General features: G+C 37.2%; 1 protein-coding gene across 1 annotated transcript; it reads right to left on the bottom strand.

Annotated features, from left to right (window-relative positions):
• Positions 1 to 14,032: 14,032 nt before the first annotated feature.
• On the bottom strand, positions 14,033 to 17,939 carry LOC121635908 (zinc finger BED domain-containing protein 4-like). The gene is made up of 2 exons (XM_041979321.1): positions 17,715 to 17,939; positions 14,033 to 16,513 (listed from the first exon to the last, which is right to left on the bottom strand). The coding sequence occupies exon 2, from the start codon at positions 16,507 to 16,509 to the stop codon at positions 14,656 to 14,658; it is 1,854 nt and encodes a 617-aa protein (XP_041835255.1). The 5' UTR covers positions 16,510 to 16,513; positions 17,715 to 17,939; the 3' UTR covers positions 14,033 to 14,655.
• Between the last annotated feature and the right edge of the window lie 556 nt (positions 17,940 to 18,495).

Here is an 18,495-nt window from a genome sequence, read left to right as displayed (position 1 = left end):
CGGAGGGTGTGCTCCAACTACAGGGGGGTCACATTCCTCAGCCTCCCCGGCAAGGTCTATTCAGAGGTGCTGGAGAGGAGGGTCTGTTGGATAGTCAAACTGGAGATTGATGAACTAGTTTGGCAGATGAAATAAATTCATGATGCTCTAAAAACACAGAACCCTGAAATAATTAATTAAATAGTGAAATAATTATATATGGTTTTACATACATTAACTGGTATTCTAATGAATTAGTGACACATTCAATAACACATAATGTATTTAATTATCATTTTAATTATTTAATGACACATTTAATTATTTAATGATATATTTAATGATTTCATTGTGGCACTTTTACTCCATACTTTCCCAGTCATTTCTGTAGTAGAACTGAAGAAGCTTCTACATGATGTGCTATCTAGTCAATATATTGTGGAGAAGATGTGCAGTGTTGGCATGATGTTCTTCAACTCCTTAATTCCTTGGTTTCCAAAAAAAATGGCAGATGTATACCAGATTGGACTGATGCTACTCTTTTTACATATTAGCATGAAAATAGACAATTATTCACCAACTATACTGAAAATAGAAAGTGTCACAATGTGATGCTGAAGTCATTGCTACATAAAAACACCCTTGTGACATAGAAGCTGTATTTCGCTGCTGTTGGGCTCCTATGTCCAAAAGTGTTATTTTTCAAGAAATTAATAAAACTGTATGGTTTTTGTAATAATTGGACATAATGTCATCAGACTTGGTATTGTGTTTTACATCATATATCTTTGGTTAAATATTTGTAAACTACAGACAGACATAAAGGGTGACCAATAATACTGATTTATGAAGGGAAAAAAAAGGAAATCATGAATTTTGGACATAGGAGGTTTGTGCCCGACAGCAACGATTTGCTGGAAGCTGGTTTTGTTTTTGTTCATTTGTTTGTTTTTGTCAGCCTTCCGATTGGCCAACATGGCTTAGAGGCGGGGCTAGATCAATACCTTTTGATTTGGCATGCTTCTAAATAGTTTGTACATTGTTAACTGGCCAGAGACAGTTTTGTGGATGTGATATTTCCACAGCACCTGTGCTCATGTGGAAATACCTTAAAACCTGCAGGGCATTGGACCTAGAAGACCAGAGCTGAAGAGTTGAGGTACAACAGCTTGTACAGTTTTCTTTTTGAGGTATTTTTTTAATTTTTTTTTGGTGCTTTTCACAAAGCAGTGCCGGCTGAATTGATTTAAAGGCACTGAATGATTCAAGGGACATGGTCCTGCTTGCTTCATCCAGCATGGGATTGCTGGATGAAGCAAGATTTAGTATGATGGCATCTTAAATCTGAACAGCAGGATAATAAGTGAACTACAGTGGGCTCTGGTACTTCATAGTGGAAGACTTAGAGTTCTGCTCTCACAGCTGGATTAGATGCAATGAAACATCTGTCTGAAGCAGAAACGGTGATTAGAGAGCAAGTTTGCTAACTCAAACACAGACAGCAAATGCTCCAGAATATTTGAGTAAATGTTCACACTGTCTCAGTGGCTAATCATCCAAAGATTTCACTGGGGTATTGGGTGAAAAATCTCTGCAAGAAGTTCAGAACAAATCCTGCTGACATTGGCACTGACATATCCCATGCACACATTAAGCTGATTAGAAAATGCTGTTTACATGGCAACGTTTTATTAAGGTCTCAGACTGGTTAATATTGTATATTGCTGTGCAGGTAAACAGCAATTATACAGAAAGTTCAAGGTAAAAAGAAAATGGCGTCTACAACAAAATAATGACCAAGACTCTACAACTGACTTCTAACATCAGTTTCACCATGACTATAAATATAGGATAAATACCAAAAACAGCAATGTACAATGGTGCAGGGACAGTTCTTTAAAGCCCCCCTACTAAAATTCTAGCAAATTTGCACACTGTGGCACTCCCAACAAAGATTAATTCAGCAAGTCTTGCATCCGGTCTTCTCTCTTTTTCTGTTCTCTTCCTTTTTTTTGCTTCCTCTGATAATTACAATTAGACATTGTACGCTTACAAAACAACCATTGTGCTGATATCCAGTTACTGGTGTATGACACAATGTCGCAAAGTAAAATCAGCTGCAATGTGATGCCCCAATCTGTAAAAAAAAACATTGTGAAGTCTGATTACTCAGCCTCAGGAAGCCGCGAGGCAACGTCGGCTCCATTAACGTACATAAATCCCTGTCTAGCATCACAACAAGTTAGATGTCAAGTAATGCCATCTTTATGCCATTGTGGAAGTCATCGTTAAGCCTTAAACAGCAGTTATTGGAAGTGACATCAACGTTGACCAGCAATTCCAAAATGTTTGTGTGCTTTTGCACCATAATCTTATCACAATCTGTGGTTGAAAAAGGACACAAAAACAGTACTAAACAGGAGGTCATCAACTGAACTAACTGGCACAGACAAAAATATTAGGTAAACAAACAAAGATCTTGTTGATTATTTCAACTGATTATTACAATGATCATTTTGACTTCTCAAATCAGCATATGATTCTAAAATGAACACCTGCTGTTCAGTCAACCTGTGTTAAAACAACAATGAGGAAATCATAAATATCCTGTGTAGAGTGCTCTACACTTTGATATTTAAGCATCAATTATGTACAACTTCCTTTATCTTCAGACATCTTCAATGACAAACTGTAGAAGTGCAGAAAAACGAGAATAAAAAAAAAAGCTCCAACTAAACATAAAAGAATAAGTGCACGATCTCTCATTTCCCAATGTTATATGTGTGTGTATCTAAGCTTGTGGGTGTGTGCTGTCTTGGTTATAAGCAGCAGGATCAGACCTCCTTTTTCTATTAATAATTAAACTTTAATGGCCAATATAGCCAGAGATGCTAAGAGCTGCACAGAACACTCCAGGGGCCTTACACTGCAGTGCAAAAAGAGATGAAAAGGATATAGAAAGGACTACAACAAGTAGATGACAAGCTAAATTGAGGATGTTACAAGACAAAAAGATTAAAAACTACCCTTTCTTTGTGACTAAATCAGAACTCTGATGTACTTCTAAAGTGCTCCTTTCTCTCCAAGTCTAACAGCAGATTCTCTTTATATCAGATAAACACTCACTGACTGATAATTAAAATGAAATGATTGTAAACAGACAAAAAGAGAAGAAATAAATAAAATAAGATCTATTCTATTGATCATAGAGAAAGATTGTTATTGAGGTCTGGTACATTGGTGGGGGACTACAAACTGAAAACACCAGATATCATTGCACGACATTTGTACTTGGCTGCACTGCACACAGAAAAAAGAAAAAGCATCTGGTGCAACCCACCGTTAGTAAAACAAACCAAACTACAGTCATTTAACATGAGGCAAAAAGTCCTTTAAGAGTCAGCTTCTGTGACTTAACAGTCCCACTCCACTAAAACGTTTTATTCATTTATTCGGCGATTGCATAAGAGTATAAGAAGATGTGGCTGGTGTTTCAAGAGTCGCAAATCCAGGACTCTAAATAACCGCCCGCTAATACACTGAATAAAATTTAAAAATCATTGGTATGAATGATAAGTATGAATCAAAACTTACTGGCCAATTTGGCCTGAGTCTAATTAAGCTAACTGTTGCAGTTATTTGTTCTGGCAGTGACGGCTTTTCCATGATGCATCATCAGAATCAGACACACTTTAATGGGAAATTTCAGTGTTACAGCAGCAGAAATGTAATCATTTTACATAAATACATTAAATACATCAAATAAAATCACGAAACTTTGTAAACATGTTGGATTTTCTTTGATTTTTTTTAAGACTTTATTGACGTCCCGCATGTCCCATCATGGTGTAGGGAATAGTTAGAAAATTATGTAGGTGGAAAACCAGCTTAAAGACATGAAAGAGTCGAAGTTGAGGAATCGTGCAGCATGTCTTGAAAACTGCAGGAGCACATGTTAAGATTTTAATCTTTCTCTTGCGATTGATTAACCCCAGATAAATATTTATATCTCTAATTGTATATCTTATCTCTTTTTGTCATCTCATAAATAATCCAGTAGTGTAGACAGCGCCATCTCCTGCAAAGCTAAAAAAGGGAAACTACCTTTATCTAAAATTCAGGAGCAAAATGGACATGCATCTCTTGTTTCTTCCACTTGCTGTGAAAAACGAACATAATTGCAAATGCAAAATATTAGACTTTTATTTTTCTTGTCACAGTGCTGCAATGCAGACAAGGCATACACTGTTTTCTTGACTATTGCTTTGTTTCATAGAACTTGATGTCAGTTAGAATTCATAGCATTTTCTCTGTGCCTCAGCAGTAACTGTTCTGTGTTTTACTGCAGCCATAAAGCCTGACAGGCCAAGGCACACATCTTATTTACGATTTCATCAATCTGTTTCAGCAAAAAGATGGAGACATTGCTTGCAGCAAAGCAGCATTAACTTCTATATATCATTGCTTTCAGAGAGCCTCACAAATCTCCCTTTTGCAGAAGAGACAATGCAGGAAAGAAGAAAGGAAACTGAGGGTGCTACAAGGTAATGGCTTCATCAAAAAAAGTGTGGTTTTCCTACAAAAGTTGAATGTTCAGTTATCATGACAGAACACTCACATGTACAATTTGTCAGCAAATGCTAAGTCTGTCTTTGTATGGAATAATCAGTGAAGTTAAAGAGTAGCTGCATTTGATAAAAGTCATGGGTCAGTTTCTGTTAACTAAGCATCAATATCACTAGCAGTTTAAAAATATATACACTGCCTGACCCCAATAACTCCATCTGTTGTAATAATTAGCTTCTCAGTTCTTAAACAACCATGTGGAAACACATCTTGTGGTCGTGGAAAAGATGCCAGTCTGTTTAAGAAGGGCTAAATCATAGGCATGCATCAAACAAAGACAAAAATTTCAAGGAGATTGCAGAAACTACTAAAATTGGGTTAAGAACTGTCAAACTAATTAAAAACTGGAAGGATATGGGGAACTGCCGTCTTCCAGACAGAAATGTGGTCAGAAAAACATCCTGAATGATGTTGAATGGTGATCACTTAAACATTTGGTGGGACCAAATTGAAGAAAAACAACAGTAGAACTCAGGGCTGTGTTTAATAAGTAAGAGCATTTCAAACAAGAACAAAAATTTTAAAATAAAAATTATATTAATAGTTTTTAATGTATTCCTTTATTTTATTATTGCTATATTTATTTATTCTACAATATTTTATTCTACATTGTTTGCTTGGTTTCTCTTTATTATACCTATGCCCTTTTTGTACAGCTTTGTGGCACAAATACAGTTTTCTGAATTGAATTGAATATGTTTTGGTGCTTTTAATCACAATGCCTTTTGCATTGTAATCCACTTCCTGTATTTGGTTCACTCAAAGTAAACCAAGAGCTACGCTTGTAGAAGCAAAGATGCATCAAAGTTTCTTTGTGCATCACACCGTCCCAAACAAACATGATTTTGAGCAAACAAAACCACCTATAGAGACCAAAATACTTCCACATGCTAGCTTTAAGAGCAAAGTGTGTTGGTCGGATTTCTCACTTTGTGTCCGTTATGTGCACACCACAGACTGGGTGCTGCACTTCCACAATTAGCCATGTTTAAATACACAGTGGATTTTTGGTGTTTAAAGCCAAATGCCAATAAAAAAAATAAATAAAAAAAAACAACTGAATATCCACCATTCTCATCCTTTGTTTTTGCATCACATTCTTCTTAGTTATAATTCAAGGAAGGCATTGACTACTATGACATCACACTATTATGTTGACATATTTTTCACTAAACACTTATACCCCACCAACTAGGCAAGGGTATGTTTGGCTGTGGAAAAGCAACAGAGATGATCCCAAACCAGCTTTAGAGTTACCGTTTTTGTTTTTCTAAAGGAAGTTACATCAAACTAAGAGACAGTGCATTGCATTCAACAACATGATGGTGGATGGGAATAACTGAAATATTGATGACTGTCAGATGGAGAGCAGACTTCTGTTTTTTTTAGTAGCTGAATACAAACCCAGTGTTGTAGATGATTTTAGATAAAACAGCATTTTCAACAGCTGATCTTAAGTAAATGTAGCCCTGTGATTTTGAGTAATCACAGCATCAGATCTATTCTGTTGTTCCACCAAAAAAAAAAAAAAAAACTACATCACATCTTTGTGGCAGCCTTTTTAAACTAGTAGGCTCAGCTAGGAACAGCTCATAAAACTTGAGATCAACTGCAGTTACTACAACACTAGTTGACTCATGTAAACATCTGTGTGCTTAAGATAACAAACGTTATTAAATCACACTTTGGCCTTAAGCCTTACAAAACTACATATCAGCTCTGTCCATGCATTTAAAGGATTGTGAACAAAGAAAAATTCTTAAATATGGTTCTATCCTTAAAAACAGAAACCCCATGTAAGCAAAACACAACCTCACCCTGAACTTATAATGTTCCCCACGTTCATGCCAGCTTAGTAAGAGCGAGTGACTGTTCGTTTTCTAATAGTGGGTATTTTGCTTTGGAAGGAAACATTAGTGCTCAGTAAATGGATTACATTTGGAAAACAACTTTCCCAACCAGACTGCTCCATTGGCCAGGGCTTCCCAATGCACCAGCACACCCACACATTCACACACACACACCCACACACTGCAGCAACTGAAGAAGCAGCAATCTGGGAGTTTTCCTGCTGATGAAGGAGTTTTCTTCTTTTTCCTCATCAACCAATCCACTCACACTTTGTTTCTCAACCATGCTGTTGCCAGTGACACACCCATATGGTACACACTGCAGCATAATTTTTTTTTATCATCCAGCACCCGCAGATATTCAAATGTGTGTTTAATAACTTCAAATATAACTTAACTTCAAACTATTAAATATTGAATATGGCCTTTTAAACAAGTAATTTAAGCACTCCCATATATCTCTTCACATCTATTGACTTAACTAAGATGATGCATGCCTTCATCAGGCAGGCATCTCACCTGCAATGAATCTGCAGTTTTCCATACAAATCTCAGCACATGCATTTGATTTAGCTTTAGTTGTTCAAACAATATTGCATTGAGGCAAATGTGCAATACATTTTTTAAGATAAACAGATATGTGAGCTCTGCTGCATCAAGTAACACTAGTGTTTATGTTCCCTTTAATTTAGTGAGAATATTGTGCACTTTTAACTTTGTAGAAGCAACACAAAATCCTGGATTTGTATAGAGGTGACTTTAATGTATATATATTAAGTCTGTCATTTATTTAGAGCATATGCAGTCCTACTGCAGCAACCGCCAATGCCTTTATAAAAGTAAAACATCTAAGGAAAAAGAATAATTGTACACTTATTTAGCTATTTATTATTCAAGAAGGAAAAATCTACATAATAAATATAAACTAAATATAAATAAATCTATTAAATTTTAAAGTTTTTTTTGTTTGTTTGTTTTTTCCAGAACTTGTTTGTGTGCCAAATAGGATTACTGAACGCTAAGCTTTTCTGGAACATTTTTGATATAAGTATGAGCATATTGGGAACATTCTTCATTTTAATGCCAATAGAAACTAATGGATCTTTGCCTTCCTGCTACTGCATCGCTTCAGTCTGTCTCAGCATCTGTGAGCCCCACGGGAGGTTTCCTCCACTGCAGACAAACTGAAATGAAGAAAAGACACACCCACACAGCATAAGATCCTGCAGTAAAGGGGGTTTTTGCATTACACACAGTACTCACATGTCATTATATATTTATCTCATTTAATCTGGAAAAAAAAATTATTTTGGAAGTAAAGAAGATCATACTCTTTCAGCTGCTGAGTACTTCTGTTCGACATTTCCTGGTTTAATGCTGTTTTATTGCCTATGATCAGAGTAATAGCTACATTTTGATAATTAGGGCTGTTAAATAATTAAAGTTTTTAAATTAAATAGATTAATCACAGATTACAAATGAATTATGATTAATCAGCATTCGCAACTTTGCCTGAAACTTGCCCATTTTTACTTCAAGAACGAGCCGATGCTACAAACCCTTATTAACTGACCTTCCCTTGGGTAAACGTCAGATGTCCCAGGGTAGGTAAATGCAGCATGTAATGTACTTCTATATGTTGTTCTAAATTATCTCTACCATGTTCTATGTATATGCTGTATCCTTTTCTCAGCAACTGTCTCTATGGTGATAATATCTGTCATAAAACTAGCAAATGTGACGACTGAAGTTAAACAGCCAGCATTGATGAAGAAATTGATAAAAGGGAAAATGTGTCAGTATTATCATTGAAGTGTGAGTGTTTGTGCAGCAGTGAGAAATGTCCTACGGTAGCATCATCCAAAGTAAACAACTGTTGATAATAAATAAATAAATCATTGGCTGTTTGTTTTACAAGTTTTTCTTCACTTTTTTTTTTTTTTTTTTACATTAGATGATCACTTTAGTTGTAATAATCAGTTCAATTTTTAATAATATCTACACCTAAAAAATGGTTTTATTTGTTGTCCCCTTTTCCTGGTCAGTGCTCCTGCTTGGCCCCCCCATCAGAACTTTTTAGATCCACCCCTGCATAGCTGAAGTACAAACCCTGTAGTTCAGTAGTAATCACCAACTACTATGTTCATTACTGATTTTTTCTGACAGCTTGTCTGTCTTTTTAAAGGTGCTTCTGATGGTTGTCAGTTTTGTGTTCTTGAAGATGTTGCAGGTGGTTTTTTGTTTCCTTACAAGTGTATTTTTTGTTTTTATATACATAATTCTCCACAAATATCTACATCCTATAGAAGAAAGTCTGTCTATCCTCTTTTTGCAAAAGTTTTGTGTTTTTCTTTATTTTAAAATTTAGAAATAGAAATAAAAATGTGGTTCTTCAAAAATTACAACAAATTCCCTTTAGTAGATATTCATAAAAAATAAGTTATCCTACCAACTAACAGACTAACCAGCTATGAATGAAGTTAGACCTGTACCAAGTGAAATAATCTACTTTGAGAAAAGGGTCCTAGTTTTCCATTTAAGTGGAAATGTTACACTTTTTTATAATCATACGGCCATGTTTAAAGCTGGTATTAAAATGTTATATCTGAACATGAAACCTGGATAAGAACAAATAAATGTATATACTGTGAAGACAGCTTGCATTGAAATGAAGACACTATAAGAACACCGTCTGCTACATAAACCAAGACATAAAGCTGGTGATCATTTTCCATTAACAGGCATGCCAGCTATATGCATGCTAACATTTGTATATGAGTGTGACAGTTTCAATGGAGGTGTAGTGTTTTTACAATGTGAGCGTGTGCATCTCTGAATGATCTATAAGTGCTTGGAGCTGCAGGGGCAGGTGATTTATCTGTCAGAAAATCAATCAACAGCATATCGATCAGTGCTAAGAATTCACATTCATAACCAAGCACACACACACAATCACTCCACAGGGTTCTTCTGGGCCAATAATTTTGCACACATCCTGTACGGTGTGGCACACATGGAGCCAGGCTTTCAGCATATGCAGTACTTGTAAATGAGTTGTTTTTAGATTGATTTGGTCTGGATGCATGCATTTGGGCAAAAAATATGCCACTGTTTGTCCAACCATGTGCAATGTGTAAGCACATGGGTTGTGTGTGCGCTTGTCTCAGCTGCATCCTTCACTTGTCATTAGATTTTTCATGCATCTATAATGCAGCCCACATGCGTCCAGATACTTCCTCAGCTGGGGGAGGGAAGCTTCTTGGCTCGTTCAGCTCTGCCAGTCTAACAGCAGGAATACAGATGAATGTGGAGGTACATAAACTAAATTGACATTTAGACTAAATTGTCTCTAATATGGCTTTATGTAGGTGTCAGGGAAAACTCTTGGCACATGTACCACTTAAACTGTTTAGTTTCTAGTGTGTAATCACATGCACCAAACAGTCCTGGCACATCAGAAAACACTTCTTATGCACTTTTACTGCAAAGGCTTTTTTCCACAGCAATTTTATTTATTTGTTTTTTTTTGTTGTTTTTTTTTTTATGTGTACCCGAGACTAAACAAACTGCTTTAGCACATGACCTGCTGACTCAAGGTGCGGCAAATATCTACCAGCCTCACCTTACAACTTTTCTCCACAGTTTATTGCCCAATTAGTGATAATTATGTCACACACTACCATTAAATTAACAAATTCAGCAAAATGTTAAAAATGATTAGAGTCATACAGAAAATATATTCAAAAACAGGTCAATGGACACATTAAAATTATATTATATTTTTTGTGTGTGTGTGCATGCTCTGCCTCACCTGCCTCCCCTGAACGCATGTCACTGTCACCGCCTTATGCTTCATTTCGGTCTGAGGAGGCTTGACACGCCTCTCTTCCAGATCCAGCATGCACAGTTACATGGAAGTACTCCCTTGTGATTGTTTGGTTTGTGATTACATGTTTCCGGATTTCTGGAGCTGGAATTTGTGCGGTAACCATGAAACAGAAACTGTTTTTGTCTGGTTGTTTTTGTATGCGACGATATATTGCTGCTGGTTAGGGATCCCTCCCATTCAATTCCAAAATTTCCTTCCACAATAGAGACTTTTTCAAATATCTCAGGCTATAAAATAAACTGGCAGAAATCAGAGGCTATGCTTGTGTCAAAGGGGTGTTTTCAGACTCTCATTTCTCCATTTCAATTCAGGTGGATCCCTGTTGGGATGAAATATTTGGGTATTAGGTTATGCTCTGATTTAGCAAACATTATTTCTATAAATTTAAACCCATTGTTACAAAAACTCAAGGTAAAACTAGATCAGTGGAAGGTGCTCAATCTCACATTGTGGGGGAAAATTAACACCATTAAGATGCTTGTTGTTTCGCAATTTAACTATATATCTATGATGGAATCTGCCCTTATAAACAAATCTATTCCTCAATCTGGAATAATCCGGCAATTCATGTAGGAAAATCTCCCTTCTTGTGGCGTAAATGGCTTGAGAAAGGTGTACAAAAAATAGAGAATCTATACAAGGATGATGTATTTTTGCCATTTAGTCTTTTAAAAGAAGCTTTTACTATGACAGATAAAGGGGATTTTTGGAAGTATTTACAACTCAGGACACCTAAAACTGGTGCAGAAAGAAAATATTATCAAGGACTGGTTAAACTCGCCTAATAATTTACATTCTGCTTCAGCATTTTATAAAAAACTTTTAGGACAACAAGAAGGGCTTTGTAACAGTCTGAGATTAATATGGCAGAGGGACCTGAATATAGTGATTAGTGAAGATGTATGGAGTGATATAATTTCAAACATAGGCTGGGCTACAAGAGATACCAGAAGTAAATTTATTCATTACAAGATTGGACACTGGTATTATTACACACCATCAAAAATTTTTAAAATGGGTCTACTGCAAGATAATAACTGTTGGAAATGCTGCAACAATGTTGGTACGTATCTTCATGTTTTCTGGGAATGTCCTTTGGTGTTTCCTTTTTGGACTGAAGTCATTATAAATTTGGAGAAGTGGACTGGGTTATCCATACCTAGTTCACCTCAACTGTGTCTGCTGGGAGATAGCTCTCTCATGCCCCCTGGATTTACAAAAGAAAAGTTAGGACTTGTGGTGGCTGGATTTATTGTGGCTGCAAGACTGGAAGTCTGCAAGTCCCCACAGGCCTCAGACTGAGGACTGGATTAAACTGATGACAGAGACTGCTTCATTTGAATCTCTAATTGCAAAGGTAAATAATGTCCAGGTTAAAACAAGCCAAATATGGTGTCGTTTTTTGTCATTTATCAGATCTCATGACAGTCTTTCCACTACCAAATGATTATATGCCAAAAGTATTTCACTTCCTGCTAGAGGCGGCACTGCATCAAAAATTACCCAAGGATAAGACGAGAAACACAACAAAAGAAAACTGGATCATCTATTGATTAAAGACAACATAAGAGAAAAATATGGAGCTGCATCAGATCTTAGGGGTCTTGGATTGACCATATTTCCATCAGAACTTTTACCACATTCTTCCACGTCTAACCGGGAGTCATTTCTCCCAGCCAGAGCCACTTATCATTCCACATGCATGTTTTGGTTCCGTTTACCCCTAATGTCCTGTCTTTGTAGTTCGCTTCCTGTATTTGGGTCACTTGAAGCAGGTAGAGACCTGCATTTGTAGGCAGGCTAGAGTTTGGTTCTTTGGTCTGAATCAGAGTTAATTTACAATTCTCCAAATGAAGCAGACTTTCCAAGCAAACAGATTCGAATCAGAAGGGCTCAGAGTAATTCTTGGTTTACTGTAATTACATATTTTTAATGAAAGAGACAAGCAAGAGGGCAGTAGCAACCCAATGAAACAATCAAAGAAGAAATTCAAGTAATCCTTGACTGAAGTTTGGCCGAAGTTAGCCCACCAGCTATGAAAAAAAAAGGTCCTTCTGACACATCACATGCTGAGCTGGTGGTGTTAAGTGAAATGATTCAAATATAAGAATGCAAATCATGTGAACGTGAGGAATTTAATTTTTTAGGGGTTTTAATTCAAGAGATTACAGTCTTGTCATAGACTTTCAATGGATGTATTAAGCTTGTTTGGTGTCGACACTTTGGCACATTTTGATGTTATCAAGGCAGGACTAATTACCACGGTAAAATCAAAAAGGTACTACACAACAGAAGAGTGTTTTCATTTTATTTTCATACTGTGGGGGAAAAAATATACCTTTATATAAGTATCAGCCACCCTTTCTTCTTAATTTCCTTGTTTAATTATGTTTTTCACCCTTTCTTATACAAAAATCTTCATTTCAGTGTATGAATATTAAAGGAATCCCATTAACTACCTTAAGTGTTAAAGGGACTTTGTCATTTAATGTTCCTTTTCCCTTTTCTTTATAGTAGATATGACATAAAGGGAATGAGGGTAAAAGCAGCTGAGAAATTTAAATAAAAGATCAATTTTTCAGCAGCTTTTCTTTTTCTATGTGAGGGTGATTATGAAGCCAAAATATGCTTTTCGTCAGGTCACTATTTCAGTCAAAAACCAGCCACCAGCTGACTGACTGCTCATTTCTACCGGCTTCCTGGCTCAGAAGTAGAGCTCAGTGATGCATCTTCTTCTCCTCCCCCTTTCCCCATTTTTCCCCTCCATCTCCCTGTCCACCTCCACTCCTCCAATGCACTCATTTCTCTTACTCCGCCACACTCCTTTGCTTTTCTCAAGCATATATTGGTGTTGTTTCCACAACCCACTACCTCTTCCTTTACTTTCAGCTTTATCTTAATTGTACCATCTTCTCTTTCCCAAGTGGTCCAGTTTTCCATAGTGCCACTGACAGCCTTATTCTCCATCTTGTTCTGTCCTCCTTTTTTCCCTGTGAACCCTCTTTCATCCTCTCTCTCTCTCTCTCTTCAGATCACATGCTATTTTTCCAACTCTCATCCATTGTCATTTATTATTCATGAATCCTTTTCACAGAGGAAAAAAGAATAAAGATGCATATCCAGCATCAAGAGGACCCTTTTTCAGTGTGTGTGTGTGTGTGTTTGGCTACCATCAGCTCTGTAATGGCGCAGTGAAGCTTTGGATTGATTTCACTGCTGTATACTTGGCTTGATTTTTCACTGCTCAAGCAAAAAAGTATGAGTCGGATGAAAATGTTCAGCTAATCTTGTGCTACAAAGATATGGAAATAGATTTCTAAAACAGAAAAGGTACGACTACTTGCAGAAAATCTGTTAAACTGTTAAACAGAATGATACAAAAGGAAGAAAAGCACAAAATGTTCCTACATAGCATAAAAATAAGTATTAAGCAACTCTGTTAATCTTTTTTCTCTCTATCTGACCAAACTGGTTGTGTTTCTGGTGGGTCTGGATTAGAGATCGACCGATATTGGTTTTTCTATAGCCGATGCCGATGCCGATGTTTAGAAGTTAGGGTCAGCCGATGGCCGATATGTGCTGCCGATTTTTTTGGCCGATTTTTAGTGCCGATATCTTGAAGTTTTACCCTTTATTTGCATGCTAAAATGTCACACTAATAAGTGGATGCACATTCCAAAACTTAACATTATCATTTATTGAACACAATTTCTTGAAAATGTATTTTGTGCACTGCAAGTATTAAAATAAAATATGTATCCAAACAAATCAATAAACTGACCAAATATAACATAAATAAAACAGATAACATAAAAAATGTATATGATTTACATATAAGTTTAAGGGCATTTATCAAAAAGAATTTTTAAAATTTGTTGGAACATAAATGTATACTTAAATATACATTTAAATTAAATCAAAATGACTTTCTATACAAAAATCAATTAAACAGAAAAATATAAATAAATAAAATATATAAAAAATAAATAATAGCAGTGCGGCAAACACACCCAGCCAACAATATTTGTGTTTGGTATAAATGACAGAACATCTAAAGTGCATTCTAATTTTCAGCTTTTTTGTAACTTTCAGCATTTTTATATGAAACAGTGAATAAACTTAAAGGTTTTTGTGCACTTGACTTAGCAGCGTCATACATTTTTTGTGCAAATAACAGCAGCAAACCCTTCATTTTTTAGTAAAGGAAATTATGTAAACATTGCAGAACAATATGAAAGGAATGTGCTTTAATTTTAACTCAGCTGCAGACCCCGAGTCTTCCTTACTCTACCCATCTTTCACTGAAAGTTCTCAGTACTCCCAGTTTAAGAACGACAGGTTGTCATGCAGGAAACACAAATGTTCTGCATGTTCTCCTGTGAGCCGGCTCCTCTTGTTGTCATAAATATTCCCAATCTCACTAAATACTCGCTCACTGGGAACAGAGGAGGGGGGTGGACAGAGAAATTTCCTTGCCAGTGGTGCAAGAAGGTGTAGGCGGGATGCATTCTGTTTCCACCATTCCAGTGGCTGACCACTCTGTCTGTCAATCAGTGGCTCACGGAGGTACTGATGCAGCTGCTCAGAGATGTGATGCTCTTCGTCACTTTCCTGAGTAGGAGATCCATGAGGCCTCAAGATGTTGGCATACATTTGTTGAAGAACACTGGGGGGACCGGGTAATTCTTCATTTTCGACCCTTATTTGTTTCGGATCTGGTCCTTGGTCTTCTGTTGTAGCAATTTTCAGTTGTTCAGACACAATGGCATGCTCCTCTTTTATCCATTGTTTTGCCTTGGTCAGTGTGTCCACTGCAAAAAAGACATGATCCTTGTAACGAGGGTCCAGTAGTGTTGCTACCACCAAACATTTTGTCTCCTCCATCCTTGCAAATCTTTTCTGCAAGCTTTGCAGCATGGTTTCTCTTAGTGTTTTAATCCCCCTCGTGTTAGGACCCTCTGCCTGAAGCATCATCTTCAGCACCACAATGCTTGGGATAACACTGGAGATGGAAGCCTCAGACCTGCTGATCTCAAGGGTGACTTCCTCAACAGGTTCCAATGAGTCAATCAAATTGGAAACTATGTCCCATTGCTCTGCCGCAGGCGTAGCAATTTTTCCATATTCCCCAGCATACACATTGAGTGCTCGTTTCTGCTCCAGCATCCTCTTCATCATGTGAAGTGTGGAGTTCCAGCGAGTGGGTTCGGACTGTATGATACTGTGCTGGGGGAGGCCAAGATCTTTTTGAATTTTTTTCAGATTCTGTTTTGCAAGAACAGAGTGGTTGAAATGTTTAGCTATATTCTTTAGCTTGGCATTAACGTCCTGCACCACACGCTGACTGTTGAGGCCATCGTTCACCACAAGCTGTATGGTGTGTGCGCTGCAGCTGAGATCAGGCATTTCTGCCAGTCTGAGTCCCTTAACCATATTAGCACCACTGTCACGGAGCACAAGTACAACCCTGTCGTGGCTGATGTCCCAGTACTTCAGCAGGCTAATGAACATGTTACTGATGTACTCCCCGGTGTGTGAGCCAGACATGGCCTTGGCATTTAGGACAACTTGTTTCCTTTTCCAGTTGTCGTCAATAAAATGACATGTTAGACTCATCAGGGCTTCAGTGTCCCCAGACCAACAGTCTGTTGTGAAAGACAGAAAAGGACCAGCATCCTCTGCAATCAGTACTTTTATTTTCTTCTCAACTTTGGCAACTATACCATCTAGGATGTCTGTGCGGTAGTGCTTCTCAGTTTTTATGTTGTATCTGGGCTCCATTGCAGCCACCAGCCTACGAAACCCAATACCCGAGACAAATGTAAATGGCTGATTGTCTGTAGCAATCATTTCAGTAACTAAAGTGTCAAGTTGTTTTGACCTTGGATCCGAATTCTGCCACTTGCGTTTGGCATCAAACATTTCTGTGAGAGTTGGCTGAGATACATTAGCTTTAGAGAAAGCTGCTTGTTCTTTTTCTTTTTGTGCCTCTTTGTAAGCCTGGAGGTGGTGACACTTCAGGTGACTCCACAAATTTGTTGTGTTTTTCTTGTTGGCTTTTTCAGCTCCCAGGCTCACAAGTCCATCACAGATGTTGCACCTGGCTTTCCCTTGAGTAGGCTCGGTAAAATGCTGCCACACTGGATTCGTTTTTTGTTCAGCCATAAGTCTAAACAGAAGAAATATTCATGGTTAGCATTTTAGTAGTATGTTCATATTCAGTTCAGTATATAATTCCAATATTTGATACACATTAAAACAATTACACTCTAATTGCATAAAAAGAAAAATCTACTAATGTGTTGTTTTTGTTCTTAACAGATTGCTTACAAGTTGCACCCCAAATTACCATCTAGTAATAACCAAAAAATAAATAAACTTGTTGCACAGCCTTGCATAAGGATAATAACTGTAGATAGATAGATAGATAGATAGGTCCTCATACAAGGCTGTGCAACATGATAAAGTTTATTTATTTTTTTGGTGATTACTAAATTGTAATTTGGTTTGCAACTTGTAACTACATATATGTAGTCATTGGTTGGAACACGTCACTTTATTATTATTATTATTAATAATGGATTAATTAATGAATTTATTTATTTATGTATTTATTACTTTACACATCACATTCTGATCAGACAGAAGTCATTTAAGGTTACATTTCCGATAGAACAGGTCTTTACCTCGTTCTTTTATTAAACAAACTAAATAGCCTTATGTTATTTGTCCTATTTGAACAACGGCATGTCATTTCTGTCTCTACATTCACATCTGCTGTCGGCGCACAGCAGCCCGATGCCAGTACACACACACAGACACGTGCGCACACAAACAGGTCCGCACACTAACACACACACAGATGCACATACAAGTGAGCACACGCTAACCAGCGGATAGAGAGAGCCTGTTGTTTTGCTCGCTGTTGCTGTTAATATCTGTGGCTTTTGCTCATGACATGCTAGTTCGATAGACTTAACTTCACTGCTAAGCTAGGCTAACGGTAGAGAATGCCTTTATGTTATGATACAAATAGTCCGCTTCCCAGAAACTCCCTCCTACACGAACGCATTTTAAAGCCACACGTTTTAAACATGAAAAATAGCAGGGTGTGGCTCGTAAATGTGCTTGTTTACAGAATTACCGTTAACATAGCTTAAAAAGCGAATGATGTGTGGGAGACATCGGCTTTAATAGAATTTGTTCGTGTAGGGGGACTTTGTGGCAAGCGGACGATTTGTGGCATAACACCATTTCTTTGCTACTCGTTCTTTCTTTCACAAAGTGAAGCAACACTTCATATAGTTCACTAGTAACATATACTGGTGTATATGTACATAGGACTTGAAATATCTGAATTTAAGCCTTACCTTTATCTCCGAGGAGTGTTGTTAACAGTAAGCAAAAGTTTTGTCTTGGGGTCCTTCACATGCTGCAGCAGCCCAATGGCAGCGCACGCCACTAGTTACACGGGGCTGCCCGCGGATGTGCCTGACTTTAAATCGGCGCTGGTAAACACGGATATCGGCCGATGCCGATACCTTAAAAAAGGGCAAATATCGGCCCGATATATCGGTAGACCGATAAATCGGTCGACCTCTAGTCTGGATGACAAACTGAAGCAAAACCACCACAATTCTCACAAAATGCATGTAGTTCAGTCCGTGTTTCCAGCAACCCACCTCAGCTTCACATGAAGGGAGACTCACAAGTCTGCTAGCAAAGATAAACCAAGATGACTTTGACTTCTGTGCTGTTGTGATAGTGACCAATTTCATGCAAATCCATATGAACCATATATGGAAGTTCTAAAATGAGATAAGCAATCATGTAAAACACTGAACGATGCCCAGCAAATAAGCAGAAAGTATATAAATCTTCTTTAATGTGTGTGTTGTAGCGTTCAGAAAATAACAATTTTATAAGAATAAACTGTAAAATTAGACACAAAAATACACTAGCACTGTTGTCATACTAAACCAGTTAAATGTACTTAAACACCACAGACTAGATTTAATGACTAAAAGAGCTACTTTTAATTGTTTAACATGTTTATTTTTCAGTATTAACCTTAGCTACAACATACCTATATATATAACTCATTGTACCAACATTTAACAATTGCTGTGCCTAAGGCTGTTCCTGTCCTCT

Source organism: Melanotaenia boesemani, chromosome 24 (genome assembly GCF_017639745.1).
Source record: "Melanotaenia boesemani isolate fMelBoe1 chromosome 24, fMelBoe1.pri, whole genome shotgun sequence".
Taxonomy (NCBI): Eukaryota; Metazoa; Chordata; class Actinopteri; order Atheriniformes; family Melanotaeniidae; genus Melanotaenia; species Melanotaenia boesemani.
The sequence above is the reverse complement of the archived record's forward strand: the minus strand, read 5'-3'. Positions and strand labels throughout refer to the sequence as shown.